The sequence below is a fragment of the Balaenoptera physalus genome (genome assembly GCF_965194825.1).
Source record: "Balaenoptera physalus genome assembly, chromosome: X".
In the NCBI taxonomy this organism is placed as follows: domain Eukaryota; kingdom Metazoa; phylum Chordata; class Mammalia; order Artiodactyla; family Balaenopteridae; genus Balaenoptera; species Balaenoptera physalus.
The window spans coordinates 132856120-132878795 of NC_138903.1; the positions used below are offsets into that span (position 1 = coordinate 132856120).

The window sequence follows — 22676 nt, forward strand, 5'->3', positions numbered from 1 at the left end:
GCAGTCAGCCCCCAGCCCGCTCCCTGCACTCAGAGGTCAGGCCCCCGCCAGGAGGCACAGGAAGTTCAGGCTGGGCGACCCCACCCCCAGCTGCTCACACTTCCCTACTGAGCAGGCCCTCTGGGTTAATTCCACTGCAGATGGGGAGCTCTGGGCCCTTGGAGCTGCTGGCAGGTGGGCAGACAACTCCTCAAGAGGGCCGGGGGTGCCAGCAGCTGGAGGCCAGGGCCTCCAGTCCTAGCGGGGAGGTGGCGGTGGCAGCATGGCATGCCCCGGGGTGGGGGCTGGTCAGCAGTGCAGCCAGTGACATCCCCGGACAGACCCCCAGCCAGGGGAGAAAGTGCGGTGCAGCCGAGACTGGTCCTGGTGGAGGACGAAGGGTTCCTCGTGGTGATCGTTGTGATGGTGGTGACAACAGGGTAGGGGTGACTAGGTTCAGGTGGCAAAAAGCAAAGGCAAAAAGCGAGGCACTCATCAGTCCCTGGACCGAGACGGAGGTCCTCGGGGACAGTGGGACCCAGGAGCGGGTCACCGAGGAGCAGAGAATGGGGACAGGGACCTCGGGCCACTCCCCCCAGGGACCTCGGGCCCCTCCCGGCCACAATCCCAGTGTCCCGTCCATTGACCTCCACCGAATTCTTCTCCAGCCCGCCTCCTCCTCCTCCTCGACCCCAGCGCTCCTACCCAAGGGCCCGCCGCCCACGCCTTCGAGAGGCTCCCTGCACAGCCCATTCCAGGCCTTCCTCCTGCCTCATACCCCACGTTGTGGCCTCCAGGAGAAACAAGCCCAGGGAGGAGCGGAAGAGAGCGAGGAAGGCAAAGGATGCACTCCGGGCCCGGACCTCCCCCCGGCCCCCTCTCTGTGAGCAGTGCCACCGTGACGGGCATGCGGGGCCAGTCCAGAAACTGCCTGGCCCCCCCGCCCTGCACCTGCTCCCCCTCGTAGCCCCCACCGGAGCCTCCTGGCCCTGCTGCTGGGGACCAGCCTCCCCCAGGGGAAGACCACGGGGCCCCGCGCTTCATGGGGTCCCTGTGTCCTGCTGGCTTCGCAGGAGGCCCACAGATGCCTCCCTGTGGCACGGCCCCTGGTCCAGCTTCCCTCGTCTGGCCACACCCAGAGCGTGCCTCTCTAAAGATAGCTAGACACAGGCCGGGGCTCCACGGAGCCCCCTTCGAGCCCTGAAATTACAGCCCTGGCAGCCCGGGACAGAGAGCCGCTGTGTGATTATGTCCTCAGGGGAAGGTCAAAAAAAGCTCTGGCATAGAGAGTGCCAGCTTTCACCAGCCACGCCTCGGCCATCAGCGCTGGTAAACTTCCAGAGAGCGGAGGCTCGCCTGCTCCGCAGCCGTTCGGCTCCCTCTTAAGCCCGTTAACATGATCCTCGTCCAGAGTGGCCCCCTGCATCCAGAGGGTCCCCTGAGCACAAGTTACACCTGCTGCCCCTTGGGGCTCCAGGATGTCATGACTCTGGCCTCAAGGAAGCAGTGAGGTGGGAGGGGCAGCCCCCTAGTGACTGTGGGCCTAGCCCCTGCCCTGCCCCTGCCCAGCCCCTGAGGGTGCAGAGATTGGGGATGGATGAAACCAGCAGGCCGTGAATTCGGGGGTGCCAGCTTGGGTTCAGAGGCTGCAGCGCCTAGGAGCCTCGAGGGCCCTCTCCAGGATCTCGGCTGAGTTCTAGGCAGGGTGGCATATGCTCAAGAAGTGACCTTCATGTAGGTGTGTGATGTGTCCCTGCCTGGAAATTGGTCCTGGAGGCGGAAGGGGGCTCCTGTAGGCAATGCCTTGCTCTGGGCTGGCCGTGCAAGAGCCCTGTGGGAGCACTCCAGGGAGGGGTGGAAGGCAGCCCCAGGGCGCCACTGCAGAGCCGCCTCCTCCCGGAACTCCTCCCTGCGCCCCATCTGGGGTGCTCCAGGAGGGTGAGGGGCACCAGCGGAAGTTGAGGCTGATTGACTCAGTGCCCGGGGAAGGGACAGACGATGCAGAGGGGAGACCTGAGAAAGGAGTGGGGAGCCCAAAACAGACAGGGGGAGTGATGAGCGGAGGCAGAGGGGAGCGAGCAGGGCACCAGCCAGACATAGCAGGGCAGGGAGGCCGGGGAGGCCCTGGAAGGGGGCTGGCAGAGGGCCCCTGAAGGTCAGGGTCGGGCAGCTCTTTCTCGGCCCCAGAAACTCATGGGCCGAGCAGCTGGGTGGGCTGGAGCTCAGGGTGGGGGGGATCTCTGTCAGCTGCTGCCACCTCTATAGGGGCTCCCTCTGAGCCTCTGGAAGCCCTGCCCACTGGGCCACCTCCCAGGCTCCCAGGCTCTGCCCTTCAGGGACCCGCATCAAAGGCAGGGTTTCGTGCCCACAGGGGATCAGAGGCTTGAGACCTGCCCTCTGGGTGCCCTGCTTCTGTCCTGGGCCTCCCCTTCTTGCTTTGAAGCCAGGGCACCAACAGCTGCAAGCCAGGGGGACGGGCTGCAGCTGACTCCGGGTCCTTCTCCACACACAGGCCTACAGGATGGCAACAGGCTTAGATGGCCCTGCCTGGGGTGGACCCACAGCTGCTCACCAGCCCTGCCGCCCCTCCTCTCAGCCCCCTTCCGCCCTGCACGTTTCTCTCCCCACCACCGCTGGCTTCTGCCTGCCCCGCACCCCTGCCCCACTCCCTCTGAGCACCTGCCCTGGGCTCTGGGGCTCCGGACTCGGGCAGCAATGACCCAGCAAGGCCTAGGTGAGCGCTGGCTGCTCTGCGCCGGGACACAGCGGTGTGGCCTGAGGACCGGGCAGGGGCAGGGGCGGGGGCCCGGGGCAGGACGCTTTCCCGGGAAGCCTGAGCCGGCCACCAGGCTGCTTCTCGGCTCAAGAGGGCCGCGTTCTTCGCTCCTTCTGGCAGAGGGGTCTTCTGCCAAGGGGCCTGCTGGGGTTTCTTGGCTGAGGGGCGGGCTGGTGCCGGCAGGATCACCCAGCCCTCCGAAGTCCCTGGGGGGAAGTGTCCAGGCTGGGGCTTTGGGGGCCTGCCCAGCGGTGTCCCAGAGGTGCAGGGCATGCTGGGAGAGGGCGCTGGTCACCCCCGCCTCCCCCGGCCCCACCTCGAATCCCTCGGCCAGCCCTGTCTGCCACTGGTTCTCGTGGAGCTAAGACAGCTGTGCATCGGCCTCCTCCAGGGGCCCGGGGGCCTCAGGAAATGCCTGCTCTTCCTTCCTGCCTTGCCCCCCATGCCTGCCCTCCCCTGCCTCCTGCTGCCTCCTCGCAGCCCTGAAAGGCCAGAGGGCAGGAGGCTGCGGCTCTGCTGGCCAGCAGGGACATGCTGTTCTCAGCGCCGCTCAAGCTGGCGTCCAGGTTGTTCCCGCACCGCGGCCACAGAGAGAGCTGAGGCCTGCGGAGAGGGAGGGGAGGGGGAGGCCCAGGACTGAGGTGCCGGCCGGCTGGTCTGGGAGTGGCCCCCAAATTAGAGGGCCAGGCCCAGTGACTCAGTGGGCCTTGGGCCGGGTGTGCAGTTATGGCTTATTGCAGACTGCAAACCACAGACACAAGAGCCTTCCAGGCGCAAGAACAGTATTTACGGACATATAGCCCCAGACGCACCCTCCAACTGCGGGAAAGAGCTCCAAGGCTCAGGGTGTCACCTCACCACCGCCCCCAAGTTCCTCCCTCCAGGAGCGTGCCCGGCCCACCACTTGGCCTTCCCACCTCATTGCGTCCCTGCTCCACACGCCCTCCACACCTGGCCCTGGGCTCTGCCTTCCACCAGCAATGTCCCTCTTCCCTACTTGTCTGCTCTAAGTCATCTTCTCGAGGAACCCTTCCTGAGCCTCTGGTGCTGTGTGGCCCTGGCGTGCCCCAGTCCCCTCCTCACAGAGGGGACCTTACTCAGTAAGCGACTTGGCTCCCTGGGCAACGGGCATGCCTTGTGCCCATTTTTTTTCATTTGAAAGATTTTTAAACAGCTTTATGGAGATAAAATGTACATACCATACAATTCACCTATTTAATGTGTACAGTTCAATGGTTTTTATTTACTATATTGGCTATGATACATCATCATAGTCAATTTTAGCACATTTTCATCACGTCCAAAAGAAAACTCATACCTTTAGCTGTCACCGCTCTATCCACCCACCACCATCCTCCCTGGCCCTGAGAAACCACGAATCTACTTTTTGTCCCTGTAGGTTTGCCTGTTCTAGACATTTCATGCAGAATCATGCAATATGTGGTCTTTTTCAACTAACTTCATTCGTGGACCACAATGTTTTATACGTGGTTTGGACCCTCTTTCTCCTCCTCCGCAGCTGCGACGGGGGTGCTGAAGCTCAGTGGGGCGATCCAGAGATGTTTGAATATGTCGCCAATAAACAGTAAAAAACAAACAAACAGACAAGCAAAACCGACTCCCCGTGTCTGGAAGGGCACGTGCTCTCTCCAGTCTCCTGCTCGCAACCATTTGTAACTACCTCACCCAGGAAAACAAGAAGGAGTCGGAGCTCCCGACCTGGCCCTGCTTTTCTTGCTTCTCCCTTTTCCGTGACCCAGCCTGGAAGCTTCTTGCAGGCAGGCACCACAGCTTGGTCAGGCCACCATTGTGTCCCAGGTCTGACCAGGGGTCCCTGAACTGATGCTAGTGAACAGAAAAGGGGTCTGGGCCCAGCCACTTCCCCTGGCAGAACTTTCTAGATCCTTACCTGCCTGACGGCCTGAAGCTGAGCACCAAAAGACTAAACAACAGCTGGCCGGCTGGACGGGACCCTCAGGCCTCAGCCCTGTTCTCCTTTCAGTGGCCCCGCCTCTCCCTGGCCTGCCCTCGGCCTCTGCCCTGTTGAGCTTTTTCTCTTTTTATGCATTTTTCTTTTCCTCTCAGTGGAGTTCTGTCCTGTCTTGTGTTGCCTGCCTTCGTTTCCTCCCTATTCTCCTTTGCAGATCTCAGTGTCGCTCCCTGCCTCAGTTTCTCGCCCCGTCTAAACCCTCACTTTTGTCTCCCCAAAACTGCTCTTGCAGGAGTCTCCCCATGACCGAGGCTGGGTACACGGGCCGGGGGAGGAATGGGACCCCACCCAACAGGAAGGAGGTGTCGTGCTACGGCCCTGGGCTCATCTGGGCCCTCAGGCAGTGGCTGAGCTTCCAGTGATGGCGTGGATGTCATGGCTGATGACGGCCTCTTCCTGGGACGCTTGGTGGGCTGACCCAGTTACCCCTGTAAGTGGCCAGCACAGGGCTCAGCCCCGAGGAAGTGGCCACCCTCAGAGCGGTTATTGCACCCTAGGGGACCTGCTCAGATGGAGCAAGAAGGATGACTCGCTGGGCTCCTCCTCTCTGAATCAGCTTCTCTGAGCCTCAGCTCGGGGCAGGCAAGCTGGGGAGGACCCCCAGTGTCTGTGCTGCCTCCTGCCAGCCCCCAGCTGAGTCCCATCCTGAGATCACACAGACAGGACCGCTTCCTCTTTTTTAGGGAAAAAAGGCTGGAGTGGGCTGGGAGGTGGGGCGCCCGGAGTGCCCGGGAGCCTAGATCAAGCCCTTCCAGAAATCCACAACAGCTGCCACCCTGATCCCTTTCCAGGCTGAGGCTGCCACAAGTTCTGGGAAGGCTCAGGACCAAATTCCAGGGCCCCCTCACTGGACTAGCAACCAGAGGCCACCTCCCCCTTGTCTGCCTTCCGTTTCTGCCCTCTCGCCCTCCTCTGCCCGGCTTAACGCCCGCAAGCCGGCTCCCGCCCCTCTCTGGGCCTCAGGGTCCCCATCTGGACAGTGGAAAGTTTGAATCTCTGAGGCTGCGCCTGCCCAGAGACGCCAAGGGTCCTTGTGTGAGTTAGCCTGTGTGTCCCTTCACTGTGTGCCCCAGGGTGGGGGGAGTGCTGGGGGGCGCAAGGGGGAGGGGTGCAGCTAGCCCAGCTGTCTACAAGCAAATTACTCCCTTTGAAGCTGCCAGGGGGGCTGGGAAGCCTGCCCCCTCCCTCCCTCCCTCCCTCCCTCTCTCCCTCCCTCTCCACCCCACCAGCCCCCTCCCTCCTTTCCTCCCTCCCCGCCCCCTCCCTGCCGTCCCCTCCCGGCGTCGTCGGCACGCCCGCCCAGCCTTTAGCCTCCCTCCCGCCACCGCCTCTGTCTCCCTCTCTCCACGAACTGCCCAGGAGCGAGCAGCTGCTCTCCGACGACCCGACGGACCGACAGACGCACGGACTGCCCGACCCTCAAGACTGCCAACCAGCCAGCCTGTGCCCGCCGCTTCCCCTCCTCAGGTAGGGTCCCCCACCTCCACAAGCCCCGTAGTGTCCCCGCTGTTCCTACGCTGGCCCTGAGCTGCTCTCACTGTCTCGCCCCCGGGTCCGCTGCCCCCTCACCGTCCTCGAGACGCCCCCGACCCTGCCAACCCCACGCTCGCCCTCCTCGCCCCTCCTCCAGTTCCCCCGCTGCCCCCTCCCCGCCCTCTCCGCCCCTAGGCTGCCTGTGGATTCCCACTGCAGGCTCCGGGTCCGCGCCCCTTCGTCGCCACCCTGCGGCCCCCTGGGTCCTTGTCCCGTTTCTGCCTCTTCTCCCTTCTGTCCTCCAGGCGCCTTCTACATCCCCTTGCCTCACGCCTCTGACCTTGCTCAGCTCTGCCCACATCTGCGCTCTCTGCCTCCCCCTCGGGGTTCTTCCCCCTGGCTGCCACCCCAGAGCATCACCCAGGCATGGCTGGCCGGCTGGCACCCTGGCTCTGCCAATGGCCCCCTTAGCTCGCTGCAAGTCCCGGGTGCACTTTGCACTTGGCCCTGGTTAGGAGGACCTCTGGGCGCCCGCCCAAGCTCGTCACTGGGGAGCGGTCCCCACTGCCTGGGGCTAGTCCACGGCGTGGGCTCAGAGACTTGGTTTCCCAGGCACACCCCAGGCACCCTGCCCAGATATTCCTTGCTTACCCGCAGGCTAATGCCGTGCCTCCACCTCCTCCTGGGCGAGGTGTGGGTCCACAGAGTCCTGGGTTGGGGGGGGGTGTCCCTGGGTGGGGCTGCCTGGGCAGCTCAGTCCCCTGTGTCCCCAGATCCCCCTTGGATTGAGGTTCCAAAGGGGAGTGCAGAGGGAAACTCAGGCAACTGTGCTGTGTTAGCCAGGCAGGCTTGGCCTGGGGCCCCGGAGGGCTTCTGGGGACCATGGGTAGATGTGAGGACACCATCATCCCAGGATGGGCACCTTTAGGAAGGGGTGAGGTTCCAGAGCTCCCAGGCTAATGCTCTGTCCCCCAAAGGCAGCCCCCCACTGGTGCCTGGGGGCATCTCAGGAATGGAGAGAGAGCTCCAGTTCTGAAATAAAGTGTAGCTACAAGGTTGCCCTCCAGAGCCGTTTGGGAGGGGAGGCGTGGCCCCTGCTGGTCCCACTGCCACCCCATCCATTGTACAGAGGGGGCACCTGAGGCCCAGAGAGGGGCAGGAACCTGCCCACAGTGGCACAGGCAGTCAGGGGCAGAACTGGGGCCAGGACTCAGAGCTCCTGACTGACAAACCCCGGCTATTGACCCCATAGCACCCAGGGAGCCCTTAAAGTCACTTGCATGTTGACGATGATAGCTATGGTCAAGTGCAGTGCGTGGGGATTGGAGTGAGAGGCGGCAGGCCCACTGGCCCTGCCCCTCAAGCTCTCAAGATGGCTGGCATGCTGAGGGAACTGCCGAGGGACCCAGGAGAGGAACAAGGGACAACGGAGCTCTCTGGGTGTGCCACTGAGTATCCTGGAAGGCTGGGGGATGGGAACACCACCTCGCTGCTCCATGGGTGGGGCGGGGCTGGGGCCTGGGCACTGGTTGGTGAGAGCTTCCGGAGTTGGCTCCACTGAGTGGAGCGGGAGGCCCAGGGTCCTCCAGGGCAGGGTGCTGGGTGGGGCGGGCGGGGCAGACCTCGCTCAGGCCAGGGAAACTGTTCTCACGCAGTTGAAGTCTTCGTAAGGGCCACTCAGGTTGCCGATTCGGTGGCCAGTCCTGCCCTCTGGGGGCTCCTGCTTCTGTGCCCTCACCCCTCCCTGGCCGGCCAGCTCTCCACAAGGTAGGGACTGACTGAGATTGAGACAAGCTGGAGAAGCTCAGGCCCCCCTCAGTGCCAGCAAGGAAGGTTCCCAGGAATACGCATCCAGGGCTGCGGGATTGTGAGGAGGGAGAACGCACGGCCACCACCGCCATCCAGACCCTGGGGAGGCTGGTGGTTCGGCAGAGGCGCCTTTCTGTGGGACCTCCGGTGTCCGGCTGCCGTGGGCCAGCGTGGGTGAGCCTCTGAGGGCAGTTCTCTGTGCGTGCATCGAAAGGAAGCCATAGTACTGTCTCCAAGCCGCCAAGACCGGGCAGTGGGAAGAAGGCTGGGAGCAGGGAGGGCCCCCATGGCGAGGCAGCGAGCAGCTGAGTGGCTGCCCTGGCCACCCCGGCTGGCCCACCGACCGGCCCACCTTCACGTCCCAGGACCCGGGTCACAGAGGGCATTAACCATCCTACCGCTTTTATGCCCTGCCCTGGAGCAGGGACCAGGGGCCCCACTATGTCGATGGGGAGTCCGAGGCCCAGCCCCTTCACCAATGGGTCTGGTGGCAGTTCTGTATCAGCTCATTTTAGGGGCCCAGAAATGTGGGGTGCTGGCCCTCTGACCGTCATGCAGGGTGACATGCAAGCGTTGGCCCCAATTTCTCCCCAATCCCATCAGTGGCCCTGGCCCATCAGGAGCGTGAATGGGGAAGGACCGGAAGAGAGGGGGTGTTCGTAAGACAAGAAAGCGTTTCCTTTCTTTAGCAACATTCCTTAGTCACTCAGGGCCACAGAGTGTCCCTTCCAGCACCGGCGGCGTCGAGTCCCAGAGGAAGAATCTGTCATGAGCCTCTTCCCAGGCCCACCCAGCACCAGCCCTCCTCCACTCCCTGGAGAAGCCCCAAGGAGACAGGCCTGTCCCAGCGGTCACTTGTCCTTGGCCGCCTGGGGATGCAGCCTGAGGCCGTGGCCGGCCCCCAGGGCCACCCTTGGAGCACGTGAGCTGCGGGCGGCAGCCCAGCTCCCAGACTCCCAGTGGGGCCCGGCGCTGTCTGGCTCGCCTCCGGGCAGGGCCCCAGTCCCAGCTCCGGGGCCTCCAGAGCCCCACCTGCTAGGCCACTTTCCGTGGCATGTCTGGAGCCCCTCTCCTTCCCTGCCAACAGCCTGGATTGTTAGAAGGTTCCTCCCCAGGGTTGGAGAGCTTGGTCGCTGCCCTGAGCTGCCCACTCCTCCCCGTGCCTGTCGGCCCTGCTGGTGGGAGGGGACACACCAGCCCAAGGGCTTAGCTCAGATCCTGAGGCTGGAGGGTGATGGTGGCTCTCCTGGGGCGCCCTGCTGTGAGCGTGGGGTAGGGGTGAGCATGGACCCCCTCTGAAGGCAGGCACACCCGGGTCCTGCCAGCTCTGCCCCCTCCTGTCCTGCCGGCTGGTGCCCGGGGCACTCAGTGCTCCTCCCGCCCCCTCTGTCCCCTCTGCTCACATACTGGGGCCCACACCTGATCACCCACGAAAGCTTTTCTGTGAATCCTATCTTCGAGGAAGCCGGTGCGGGCAGAGGCAGAGGGGACTGCCCTGGGAGGATGGAGAGGGCGTCTGCTCAGTCCTGCCCCAGGCCAGAGGCTAACTGGTAGCCCTAGAGCCAGGCCCTTCTCCAGGCTTCCAGAACCAGCTTCCCAGTGTTCCCTGGGGCTGTGTTTCATCTCCCCACCTTCCAGATGGAAGGTTCTGGGGTGAAAGCCCTCCCCTCGCCTGGAGTCCCCAGCCCCAGGGTCCCCCAGGCTTCCTTCATGCCCTCTGGGACTCCCTTTGGCTTGTCCCCCATCCCCTCTACTCTGGGGTGGGGCAGCTCCTGGGTGCCTATGGGAGCTGCCCACTTGCCCAGGCCCCCCCAGCCTCAGCTCCTCCAGAGGCTGCTCGGCCCCCATAGCAGTCCGCAGAGCAGCCCAGCTCGCGCTCACTGGCAGGCTGGCATCGCTGACATTCCCAAGCCCAGTGAAGGTGCCAGGGACTCAGACGACTCAGGCCTGCCCCTCCCCATGGCGACACATCCTTCAGGTCTGGGGGACTGGGGCTCTACCCGGCCTCCTCACAGCCAGCTCTCCTGACCCACGGCATCTGAAGGTCAAACTCAGCAGAAACCCCAGCCTGGAGCTGAGCTGCAGGACAAGGGGCAGCGGGCTGGGAGAGGTCCCAGGCTCCATGCGACTCTGAACCGGCCCCTGCTTCTCCCCCACCAGCTGCCTCTGGGTGGGTCAGATGGCCAAGAGGGACACAGCAGTCAGAGACCCGAGTGGCCATGGGATCGGGGATTTGGGGAACAAAACTAGGACCTGAAGGACAGGGACGGAGGGCAGACAGGGTCTGGCTCTGGCAGCCCTGTCCCTGGAGACAGGGGAAGTTTGGGAGGTGAGCGCCACTTCCATCCTCGCACAATCCGAGTTCTAGCTTGGCCTCGATTGTGGTCCTGTGGGCCTTACTGCACAGGGGTGCGACCCCAGGAGCCCTGGGAGGGGCTGAAGGTGACAGGTCCGGCGACCTCCTAGGCTAGCTGCAGGGGGCTACGTCCACCCCAGCCAGAGTCCCTGGTTCAGTGACGGAGCAAGGCAGACAGGACCTCGGGCTCTGGGAGCCAGGCTGAGAGCATCTCGCTGTGGGGTCTGGCACCTGCTGGGACCTAAAATGCTTGGGGGAACCTCCCGGGCCAGGCTGGGATGATGGCTTTTCCAGGCCACTGCCCTGCAGCTGGAGGCGGAGGCAGAGGGGCTGGGGCTGGCCTGATGGGTGCACTGGGGCCGAGGAGAGGCATCTGGCCCCGCGGGCTGAGGGGAGCTATGGATGGTGGCGGTCAGAGAGAGACGCCACGTTTCTAGAGGATTCGTGATGCAAGCCAGGGGGCGCGGGACCCACAGGGCAGGGCCCTGCTTTCCATCAGTGTCACCTCCCAGCCAGAGTGAGGGAGATGCAAGGAGTCTTCTCCAGGGACCAGGGGCTGGTTCGGCCGCCTGTGCAACCCAGGGAGCTTGGGATTCTGTGACTTTGGGGTCTGCAGCAAAGTCTGCGGGGGCAGAGGGTGGGGCAAGGCACGTGTGCCCCCTCTACCATTTCCTCACAGTGTGGCCTTGGGCAAGAGTTTCAGGCAGACTCTGAGCCTCAGTTCACCCATTCATCCAGTGGTAGAAATGGCACTTCCTGCTGGTCCTCAGGAGGGCTGTGCTAAGAAATCACTTGAGTGCCCTGTCCCGCCCCGGGAAGGGATAGGACACCCTCCCCCTCCCTCAGGGTTTCTGCAGCGAGCCTTGGCGGGGGGGAAGGGCACCCAGCAGCCCAGGACCCCCAGCTGACCTGGCTCATCTGCCGCCTGACTCTGGCACGGCAGAAGGCCAGCACTGGGACCACCTGCCTTCCAGAGGTTTCCCAGCAGGTTGGGGGCGGAAGGGATGGCTGTCCTCAGGGCCGTGGGGAGAGACGTCCGGCCTGGTCAGCACCGGCCACCTAGCCGCCTCCCCGGTGCCAGCGCTCTGCAGCAGACGGGCTGGCTCCCTGTTGGCCTCCGACACCCACATCCAGGTCAAGTCTGTCCCTGAAGGCTGCAGGGGCACAGGACCCAGTTCTGTCCAGTCACCTCAGCAGCGCCAAGACCCCAGCAGGGAGGAGCGCCCTGGCCAGCCACGCCTGGATGTCTGCCCCCCTCGTGGCTGGAAGGCGTGCAGACACCGATGGGGCGGGGCTCAGGGCCCCCCCCACCCGCTGCGGCCACGACCCCACACACAGTCGCCCCGACACGCACGCACACGCGTAAGCCTCAGGAGACACACGGATGGTGCACGTCCCCTCTCTCAGGGCCCGGGTGTCGGCTTGCGGAGCAGAGCTCTGGGCAGCGCCCCTGCCTCTGGCCTGCTAGTAGAGGTTGGGCCTCAAAGGCTTTGGTGGAGAGAGGGGAGGGGGGAAGGGCGGCCCGTAGTCCCGGGACCCGCGGGGCGAGGTGGAAGGCGGCACGCGCGTCCGGGTTCAGGTCGGGCTGCTCAGAGGGGCCAGACACCCGGGTCGAGGCTGCGGAACAGCGTCAGGCGTCCGGCATCTGCGACTTGGCAGCTGCGGGCCGCACATCTGTAGGCGAGCTCCCAGCGCCTGCCAGACCTCAGGCCCGCTCCCGCCGCCCTTGGCCTGGCCTGAATGCCTGGCACGGCCCCTCCGTGTTCTCAGGGGCTGCCAGTGTGTCTTGTTTGGCTGTGACCTGGAGCAGTCCCAGTTGGAGGACTGCGCTGGCTTTCAGAGGGCCAGACAAGGAGAGCCCTATTGGGTGGGCGGCCCTCACTCCAACCTGTGGGCACGCGGCCTGAGGCCTCACCGCCATCACCGCTTCTTTCCTTTGCTCTGAGGAGGAGGAGGGGCCCATCCAGCTCAGAGAACACTCTGATGGGGCTCGAGGCTGCCTGAAGTCCTTGGAGACACACCCAGGAGGCCCAGAGGCCTGGGTAGTGTGGGGAGTGGGGGCTGGCGGGACTTGCCGTGGGTCTCACAGTATCTGTCCGTGGGGGGCTCCTGCTTCCGGGGCTGAGGGCCCACCGGCCTCCTGCACGTGTGTGTGGGGGGGGGACCCGGTGTGAGGTGGGGGGAGGCAGCCCTGCAGCTCGGCTTCCTCCCCCAGCCTCTGTGCACTGCCCACACTCAGCCGGCCAGGCCAGAGAACTCCATCACCCCCGGGCCGTGTGTGGAGCTCCCCCACCGAGGCCTGAAAGCCCGGGGCCTGGAGTCGCCTGAGCGGGGCTCCAAGTCTCAGGCTGAGTGACTTGGGGAATGTTGGCTCCTCTCTCTAGGCCTCCGTTTTCTCCTCCATAAAGTGGTGCCTTCCTCCCGGGCGCCCCCTCCAGGCCCCTCCCCAGCTCCTTCTGGCGCTCGCGGGGGAGCGGGATGGGGGGGGTCTCTTGCGGCCTCCCGCGGGCTTGGTGTCCAGCCGGCCCCCTCTGCTTTGCACAGTTCTGGCCGCTGAGTCTCCTGCCAGCTCTCCGCGGGGAAAGGAGGGCTGTGCCGGAAAGCGCGCCAGCCTGCCCACGGCCTGGGCCCGGCCAGGAGCCGGGTAAAACCAGCCAAACCTTGCCCTGTGCTCTGTCACGGGGCCCTGGGGTAGGGCCTCCAAGCCCTCAGCCTCCCTCCCCCTGAGAGTGAGCCTGCACTGCAGCCGGCCCTTCCCCTCTCTGCCTCTTTGTGGGGCCCCAGATGCAGCAACATCAGGATATCAGGCACGGCGGCTCAGAGCCTCCGTCCCCCCAGGGAGGGTCCCGTGAGCCCTCTTGGGGCCTCAGTGGCTAGTCCTGCCCTGGTTGGCCTTCCCAGCGCCTGTCCATCCTCTCCCGCGGTGGAGGGGCCAGATGCGGGTGGAGGCCCCCAGACCTTCCCGGTCCCACCAGGCTGGAAGAGGCCTGTCTGCGCGCACCGCTCCCCGAAGCCTCCCCCGGGCCTGGCCAGACCAGGTGGACGGGGGATCCCAGAGCCTCCCAAGGATCCTGCCGGGCGTTCCAGCCCTGACTCACCGCCCCCCGTGAGGTAGTGGCTTTGGCAGGAGCGCCAGGCAGGGGGGAAGCAGTCCCTCTCCCGCTGCATCTCGCCCTCCTGCCTTCATCCTTCCTGTTCTCGCCGCTGCTCTTCCTCCGCCCAGCCCCGGGTGTCCAGCAGCCCCTGGGCAGGGGCCCTGCACAGCAGCGGCAAGCCTGGGAGGCCTAGGCCCACCCTGCTTTGCCCTGGGGTTTGCAAACTCGTGTGAAGAAGGAGGGACTCGTGGTCCAGGTAGGCAAGCCCAGGGCCTTCTCCCAACTCTTCGCCGAGGCCCTCTGGGGGCTCCCCAGGTCCTACTGGGCCAGCCTGGGACTGGCGGGACCTGGAGTGTGATCACGGGCTCTCAAGGCTTGAAGGAGGCAGGGAGGCTGGGCGCTGCCCCAGCATGAGGGACCCTCACTTTGATGTGTGACCGGGGCAGGCAGGCAGCTTTTCTGAGCCCGTCACTGGGGCCCGCTGGTGGCGCTCTGGGGCACAGCATCCCGGGCCCCCTCACGCTGGCAGCTGCAGCTCCGTCCTCAGGATGGTGGGAGCCAGGACAGGCCACGTGACCAGCTCAGCGGGGGGCCTGAGGAGTGCGAGAGGGGGCGGCAAGATGGGGATCAATGGCAACCCGAGGTGCAGAGCTGCTGCGCCCACGTCTGGAGGTGGCCGCAGCCCCCAACCCCCGCCTGCTGGTGGGAGGACTCCAGGGCAGCAGTGCCCACTGCAGCAGCCAGCCCAGCCCCATGTCGACCGGGCCTGCCGGGGGCCTCCTTCCCCCTTTGCAGCCGGCCATCAGGCTCGGGGGGCTCACCCAGCCCCACTGAAGCCCCGAACAGCCCTTCCCCTGGCCAAGATGGGCCCCAAGTGAGGGCCTCCCTGGGGCGGGGCTGGTTCACGTCTGCACCTGGGGCAACCCCAGACACCCCGCACCTGGGAGACAAGCAGGGCAGGCGCACTTATTCCTCTTTAACACGGGAAAATGAGGCTGGGGCTTTCCCAGGAAAGCGGGTAGTTGGGGGTGGTAGGAGAGGCAGGGGCTCCAGCCTCCTCCTGGACACTGTCTTTCAGCAGAGGAGCCTCTGGACAAGCTGAACCTGCCCGCCACCCTGGCAGCAGGCTGCTCCCCTCCGGTGGCCTCGCCAGGGGGCCGGGCCGCGGCAGAAGGAAGGGTGGGAGCAGACGCGGGAGGCCAGGGGAAGGCTCACGGCCAGGGGAGGAAGCCAAGGCCCAGGGGAGCGGAGGCGGGGGGGCGAGGGACACCCCCTCCATCTCCAGGATTCCACACATGGCCTGGGAGAATGCCCCTCTCCTCCGCCTTCCCTCCAGCGATGGCCCAGCTTTCTGCCCAACGTGCTCATCCTGGTGCCTTGGCCTCTTGACTCTCTTAGAAAAATGTGGGTGTGCTGCAAGGGGGGCTCAGGCAGGAAAGGAAGCGACTTGTGGTCACCTAAGTCAACCCTGAGCGCGCCCACGCTGTCCTGAGCATGTGGGATTGGCCCGGGCCACAGTGGTTTCTTTAAATCTGAATTCCTCAAAGCCTGTGGGGGGCAAATGGCTGGGTTTCCCTCTCCGCCTCCTCCACTAGCCTCGCTGACCCCCCAGGCAGGCTGCGGCTGGCTCAGTGGCTTGTGCGTGTGTGTGTGTGTGTGTGTGTGTGTGTGTGTGTGTGCTTGCGTGAGTGTGTGTGTATGCTTGCGTGAGTGTGTGTGCGCTTGCGTGAGTGTGTGTGTGTGCTTGCGTGAGTGTGTGTGTATGCTTGCGTGAGTGTGTTTGTGCGCTTGAGTGAGTGTGTGTGTGTGTTTGCGTGAGTGTGTGCGCTTGCGTGAGTGTGTGTGTGCGCTTGCGTGAGTGTGTGTGCATTTGCGTGAGTGTATTGTGCGCTTGCGTGAGTGTGTGTGTGCGTATGTGCTTGTGTGAGTGTGCGTGTTTGCGTGAGTGTGTCTGTGTGCTTGCGTGAGTGTGTGTGCGCTTGCGTGAGTGTGCGTGCGCTTGCGTGAGTGTGTGTGTGCGCTTGCGTGAGTGTGTGTGCATTTGCGTGAGTGTGTGTGTGCTTGCGTGTGTGTGTTTGTGTGAGTGTGTGTGCTTGCATGAGTGTGTCTGTGTTTGCATGTGTGTGTGCTTGCGTGAGTGTGTGTTTGCATGTGTGTGTGCTTGTGTGTGTGTGCTTGCGTGTGTGTGTGTGTGCTTGCGTGAGTGTGTGTGTGCTTGTGTGAGTGTGTGTTTGCGTGAGTGCGTGTGTGTGCGCTTGTGTGAGTGTGTGTGTGTGTGTGTTTGCGTGAGTGTGTGTGTGCTTGCGTGAGTGGGTGTGTGTGTGCTTGCGTGAGTGTGTGGGTGTGTGTGTGCTTGCATGAGTGCGTTGGAGGGGTACAGACTCACCAACTGGGAAGACACGGAGTTGCCCACTGAGGCCAAGTCCTGCCCGGGGTCTCCTGCCCACCCACACCTCCCTCCCGGCCCCTATAGCCCAGGGTCTGGCTGCACCGGTGAAGGGTGAGGGGTGAGGGACACAAGGCCAACACATGCAGAACCCCAGCCCCCCGGGCTCAGGCCGGTAGCCAGGCAAGGGCCCAGGGGACGGGCGTGGGAGCCAGCTGGGCACTCCTGATGGCCTCTCCTCACCCCAGTCTCGCAGGCACGCCCACCATGTGGCCCCTGTGGCCTCTTGCGGCCCTGTTGGCCCTGAGCCAGGCTCTGCCCTTCGAGCAAAAAGGCTTCTGGGACTTCACCCTGGACGACGGGCTGCCCATGCTGAACGATGAGGAGGCTTCAGGCGCCGACACGACCTCGGGCATCCCAGACCTGGACTCCCTCCCGCCCACCTACAGCGCCATGTGCCCTTTCGGCTGCCACTGCCACCTGCGGGTCGTTCAGTGCTCCGACCTGGGTCAGTCCAGTGGGATGGACGTGGAAGCGTGAGGGTGGGTAGGGGGTGACCCCAAGCCAGCTCGGAATCCTGGTTTCAGTGTGGGAGGGTGTCCATTGGTCTGCTTGCAAGCAAGCGGGGAGCGAGAAGCCCCTCCAACTGCCGGCTCTGGTGCTGGCCCACTTGCGGCGGAGCCCCTGCGTGCGGGTCTGCGTGTGCGCGAGTCCCTGAGCTCCGCGCCACTCTGGGATCATGGCCGTGGCTCACGCCGGTGACAGTGGTGCTGGCCCCCAGGTCTGAAGGCTGTGCCCAAAGAGATCTCGCCCGACACCACTCTGCTGGACCTGCAGAACAACGACATCTCCGAGATCCGAAAGGATGACTTCAAAGGCCTCCAGCATCTCTATGTAAGCCCACCCTGGCCCTTCCAAGGGGCTGCAAGGAGGTGGCAGGCCCGCAGCACGGGGGGTTGGGTCCAGATGGCTGTGGGCACGTACTTGTGGAGTGCGAGAGGGGACCAGGGACCTGGGGAGTCCTGAGAGAGGTCTGGAGGCAGCTATGGTGGGAGTGCCCAGGGTCACAGGGCACATGTGCAGGTGTCAGCAGCCATAAGTGCAGGACAGGATCACTCAGCCCAATTCCCTTTTTGACTGAAAACTTTTCATCTTATTGGCTCCTCCCAGCAACACAGTGAGAAAAGATTTCATTGTAGCCAGGGTGCAAGTGGGGAAACTGGGACACAGAGAAGCGGCAGGCCGTGCTAAGCAGCAGTGGTATTGCTGGGCCTGAGCGCCAGCTCCCCGATCTGCACTCTGCCTGGGAGCACAGACGGATCTCCTGGAGGCTGAGCTGGGGCTCAAACATCTGTAAAGTCCTGATAACTGCTAATCGCGAATCGCTAGCTCAGGTGGCAGGGGATGGGGGAGAGGAGAAGGCGGGCAGGTGGGGGGCTGGGGCCTTCACTTCAGCACGCGTGCTGCCTCAGGCCCTGGTCCTGGTGAACAACAAGATCTCCAAGATCCACGAGAAGGCCTTCAGCCCTCTGCGGAAGCTGCAGAAGCTCTACATCTCCAAGAACCACCTGGTGGAGATCCCTCCCAACCTGCCCAGCTCCCTGGTGGAGCTCCGCATCCATGACAACCGCATCCGCAAGGTGCCCAAGGGCGTGTTCAGTGGGCTGCGCAACATGAACTGCATCGGTGAGCGAGGTCCCGCCAGTGGCGGTCGTCACCCCTCCCCGGCGGTGGCAGTGGATGGGGGAGGAGGGTCAAGGAGGGGGGCTCTGCCAGCCAGAGCAGCTGGGTGCTGGGCTGTCCGGGACAGCCATGAACCAGCCGGCTGGGCCTCATGGAACTTTCTGGAAGCTTGTCTAGGAGCACGCCCCAGAGCTGCCAAGGGAAGGTGAAGAGAAACTCAGGGCCCGTAAGGAAAGGGAAGGGAAAGGGCCAGTGCAGCCAGCCAGCCAGGGGCTGGGCAGGCGGGGGAGTCCGGCCTTGATTTCTGTCTCCCCTCCCTTTCTCCCTGCTCCCTCTGCCCCCTAAGACCGATGCCAGGCCCAGTGCCCTTGGGAGTTAGTGGCCTTGAACAGCGAGGCGTTTGCATTTAGTCCATTTGCATTAGCAAATTAGTGGCACTGCTTTCAGGCAGAGATGGGGGAGCGGGTAATTAGCAGGGCCCATTAGGCCAGCCCAAGCCAGGCAGCCGACAGGCTCTGGGGGTGTGTGGGCAGATGCCCAGGCCTGGCTCCAGGGCTGAGGGGGCCTCTCTCCTAGAGATGGGTGGGAACCCCCTGGAGAACAGTGGCTTTGAACCTGGAGCTTTCGATGGCCTGAAGCTCAACTACCTGCGCATCTCTGAGGCCAAGCTCACCGGCATCCCCAAAGGTAGGAAGGTGGCCCTTGCTTCCTGCACTACCTGGCCTTCAGAGCACACACGGACACAGGTGGGGGGCCTGGAGCCATCTGGAGGCACCCAGTCTACTCAGGGAGGGCTTTGGCTGCCCCTCTCCCCACCTGGGGCAGAGCTAGGGTCTCTGCTCCACCAAGCGTGGGAGCGTGCACACACACGCACACACACGCACACGCACACACAGCATCAGCCCACACACATGGCCTCCCCTCCTGCATCCAGCCCAGAGCATCCTCTTTTCCTGGCAGACCTCCCCGAGACCCTGAATGAACTCCACCTGGACCACAACAAAATCCAGGCAATCGAGCTGGAGGATCTGCTTCGCTACTCAAAGCTGTACAGGTGGGCTGGGGGGCTGGGGGGGCCTGAGTCCACAGTCCATGTGGCCTGTGGGCCCCACCACACCGTCTTTTTCTCATCCACCCCTTCGCAGGCTGGGCCTGGGCCACAACCAGATCCGCATGATTGAGAATGGGAGCCTGAGTTTTCTGCCCACCCTGAGGGAACTGCATTTGGATAATAACAAGCTGTCCAGGGTGCCTGCCGGCCTTCCGGACCTCAAGCTCCTCCAGGTGAGAGCCAGGGAGCGGGAAGCCCCTGGTGCTGGGTTCTCTAGGACTGGGGGAGGGGAGCAGCCTACATCCCGGGGGCAGCTCCCCAGCCCACGGCCCTCCTTGCTCAGGCCCAGCACATGTGGGCTCTGGGTACAGAGTGGAATGGGACCTCGCTGGAAAGGAGCAGTCTCAGGGATCCCTCCCTCAGTGCCAATCACCTGCCCTGAGGAAGAAGAGGGTCGAGTGGGGATGCCACTGTGGACGGCAGAGAGGGCCGGGCACGGGCGGAGCGAGGTTGTGAGGGAGGGGCAGGAGCCGGCCCGACAGACACTGGAGCTCAAGGTCTCTCAGGCGGGTGAAACACCAGAAAGGTGCGGCAGGGCCCACGAGGTCAGGGAACAGTCTGGGCACGGGGGTACACAGATCTGTGGCAAGACAGGGACAGCCCAGGGCAGGAGGTGGGCTGATGAGGGGATACAGGGCCTGGCCTGGGATTCTCTCAGGGGCCCTACCCCCAGCTTGGCTGTCAGCCACATGGATGAACTTGGCTGTACGCGGCCCTGCTCTGGACCTCAGTCTCTGCTTCCAACCCATTCACACGTGCCAGGAGACCCGCCATTCTCGCTGGCTGGCCAGTCAGAGCCGCGTACACCGGAGCCCACCTGAGCCCTGCGTGGGGACCGCCCACCTGCCGCGGCAGCGCCCCCCTGGCCAGGCCGAGCGCGCCCTCTAGCGGCCGTGTCCTTGCCGCCTCTAGAGGGCGCTGCTGCAGTCTGAGCGCCTCCCTGCCGTCCTTGGGGCCTCACTCCCTGACCCTCCTGTCCCATAGAGCGTGGCTTCGGGGAGCTGGGGGAGCGGGCGTAAGTGCCCCTGAGGACCCGGAGAAGGACGAGGCTCTCTCCTCTCATGCCCCTGGGACTCTGGACTACGTGGCTGCTTCCCTGGGGGCAGACCCAGAGCCCAGGGAACCCAGAGGGAGGGCCAGGGACTTTATGTGAGCCCAAGGTGCCACCCTTCCCGCATCGACAGTCCCACCCCACCACTCATGGCCCACGTACCCCTCACCTCACACCCACTCCCCCCGAGCTCCTCATCCCAGCACCCAGTCACACATGGTGCCTTAACGCTGGCCAACACCCGCCCAACAGCCATACCCAAGCCTCAGTTTGCTCCTCCAGACAATGGGAGGATGACCTCCATGCCCTCAAAGGGCCGCGTGGATGCAACACAGTGAAAGGTGGCCCATGAGGCGGTGGGACGGGACTCAGCCGGGAGGGCGGGCAGCAGCCCTCGGGGTTCTGCCCTCCGCTCGGCCTACCCAGGCAGGACACACTCAGGCAGGGGGGTCGGGGCGACTGGGCCACTGCCCTGAGCCTGAGCCACACCCCTCTGCCCCCAGGTGGTCTATCTGCACACCAACAACATCACCAAGGTGGGCGTCAATGACTTCTGCCCGGTGGGCTTCGGGGTCAAGCGAGCCTACTACAATGGCATCAGCCTCTTCGGCAACCCCGTGCCCTACTGGGAGGTGCAACCAGCCACCTTCCGCTGCGTCACTGACCGCCTGGCCATCCAGTTTGGCAACTACAAAAAGTAGAGGCGGTGGCAGCCGCCAAGGTGGCCCGGGCGGGGTCTCTGGGGAGCACAGCAGATGTCCTGAGGGGGGAAGCAAAGCAAGGGAGCGAAGCCAATGCTCACCTGCACCCGACCCAGCCCAACCCTTGATCCCCAACCCCCCTCATCGCCGCCCGACGTCCCTGCCCTGGCTCCCAAGTGCGCAGGTGAGGCATGAGGCCTGGCCCCCATCACACGCCCCTTAGCTTCAGAGCTGCCCCTGGTCCCCCATCATGACCACGCAGAGGTGCCCCCACGAAGCTTTCTTCCCACTCACCCCAAAACCGAATTGTCTGAGGCTCCAGTCCAAGGAAAATGGTCCCTGGGTCTGAGGGGCCAGGGATGGAGAGAGCAGACCCCGCTGAGCCCACCCTACCTGCCTGGCACACATCCCTCCTCGGCCTGGCCTGCTACCCTTCTCCTCCCATGCCCCCTGCCATCCTTCTGTGAGTTCACGGCCATCCATCCCAGCCTCTTTGCTCTACTGGCCCCTGGACCAGTCCTCTCCATCTCTCTCTGTCTCTCCGTCTGTCCCTCCCTCGTCCTCCCTCTCCTATCTCACATCCTTGGGCTGGGTCTGGTCTCTGTCTCGCTGGGCTTCTGCCCAGCCCCTACCCAGGCAGGCTGCGGTGGGGGACAGCTGCCCCCACCCCACCCAGGCCTCGCCCCCAAGCCTCGATGATCCTGCAACCACGTGCTCCACAGTCCAGGGGGAGCATTGGACTCAACCAGACTCTGAGAGTCTGTCCCCTGCGAGGGGCCCAGCATCCCGCCAGAGCCCCCATCACGCTCCTCACTGCCCCCTTTCCCCTACAACGGCTAGCTCTCCCCTCCCGTTGCCTTCCAGCCCCTGGGGTAGTGAGGGTTCCGAGTGATCACGCCCAGGTTGAGGAGGGGCTGCTTCTGAGGTCGGTTGTTGTCTTTCAATTAAAGAAACACTGTGCAATACGGCTGCGTGTGCAGCCTCTCGGGGTGGACTGGGGACCCAAAAGAAACGGGAGCCACGAGGGACCGCTGTGGCTGGCTCCCAGGTGCCGCCTCTCCGTGCCCAGTTGGAGCCTTGGGCTGCCTGCCTATTCGCTGCTTTCCCTGCCTTCAAGTGAGGGTCCTCAGCACCCCCAGGTTCGGGGCTGGACCAGGAGGCCCTAGGCAATCAGGCAGAAGGCCCCAGGCTGCCCCCTTCCCGCCCCTTCTAGTCACTTCTGTTGCCCCAGCTATCCTCAGACTGGGCTCCTGAAGCAGGGCCGGCTGAGGTAGCATCTGCCCTCCCAGAGCGGAGTGTCTGCCAAGCAGCCGCTGGCTGCAGGGCACCAGGCCAGAAACCCCCCCCAACCGAGCGGGAGCCGGGAACTCCTAGGGGCCCCTGCCTGCCTGTCTTGATGGGGTTTGGGGGCTCAGCACAATACCGGATTTTGGCTGTGGTCAGAGCTGTGTGCCACACCTGTGTCAGCACCAGGGGGCGCACTCCCAGGAGGGCCAGGCCTCATGGGGACAGGGCCCAGTGCTGTGCGCGCCTGCCTGTACTGGCTTGGCCTGGGCTCCCGGCGCAGCGACCACCCAGCAGAGTCAAGCCCAGGTCGCAGCGTGTGGGTGCCGGCTCCCAAGAGAGGATCCAGGGCGCAGCCCGTGAAGCCTGGGGACATAGGTCTGCCCCGGAAAGGGAGTGGGGGGGACAGTCCCCCAAGAAATGCCCCTTGGATGGCAAGCCCAGCGGGCTAAGCAGGAGACAGGCTATGGCCTGGCCGCTCTTCCCTCATCCTACACAAGGCACCTCTGCCCCAGGTAATGGGATCCAGGGCTTCCCTGAGCAGCGTGGGCCACCAACGAAAATAGAGCAGGCAGGGCTGCCGGGAGTGCCAGCCCAGGAGAGAAAGAGCCCAGAGGCGCCGCACGCTGGCTCCGTGCACAGAGCCCTTCCGCCTGGCCTGGTCCTGGGGCACCCGGCGTCCCCGGATTTCTCCTTTTGGGGGTGGGAGGCACCGCTCATTGTGGTGGCCCAGCGATAGAATGTCACCCGTTGGCATCATAGCACTATTCTGGGCCGTGTGCTCCATGGCCCGGCAATCTCTGCTGAGCTGGGCAGGCTCAGGGCAAGGGCACTGGCAGGAGTCCAGGAGTCAGGGCCTCGGTCAAGTCCCCTCGCTGGCAGGAGGAGGGGCAGCCGGCACAGGGCCTGGCGGAGACAGAAACACGGAGCCCTCGGGCTGTTTCTCTGCGGGCAGGTCTGGGCACCGGACCCTGTGGTGTGG

The 22676-nt window shown here is 64.3% G+C and overlaps 1 protein-coding gene across 1 annotated transcript; it reads left to right on the forward strand.

The window, feature by feature from the left end:
• Nucleotides 1–6048: 6048 nt before the first annotated feature.
• BGN (biglycan) lies at nucleotides 6049–21375 on the forward strand. Its single transcript, XM_082445651.1, has 8 exons — nucleotides 6049–6212; nucleotides 16113–16372; nucleotides 16646–16758; nucleotides 17337–17550; nucleotides 18124–18234; nucleotides 18508–18601; nucleotides 18693–18831; nucleotides 20213–21375. Exons 2-8 carry the CDS (start codon nucleotides 16132–16134, stop codon nucleotides 20408–20410), a joined length of 1110 nt encoding a protein of 369 aa, XP_082301777.1. The 5' UTR covers nucleotides 6049–6212; nucleotides 16113–16131; the 3' UTR covers nucleotides 20411–21375.
• The last annotated feature ends 1301 nt before the right edge of the window (nucleotides 21376–22676 follow it).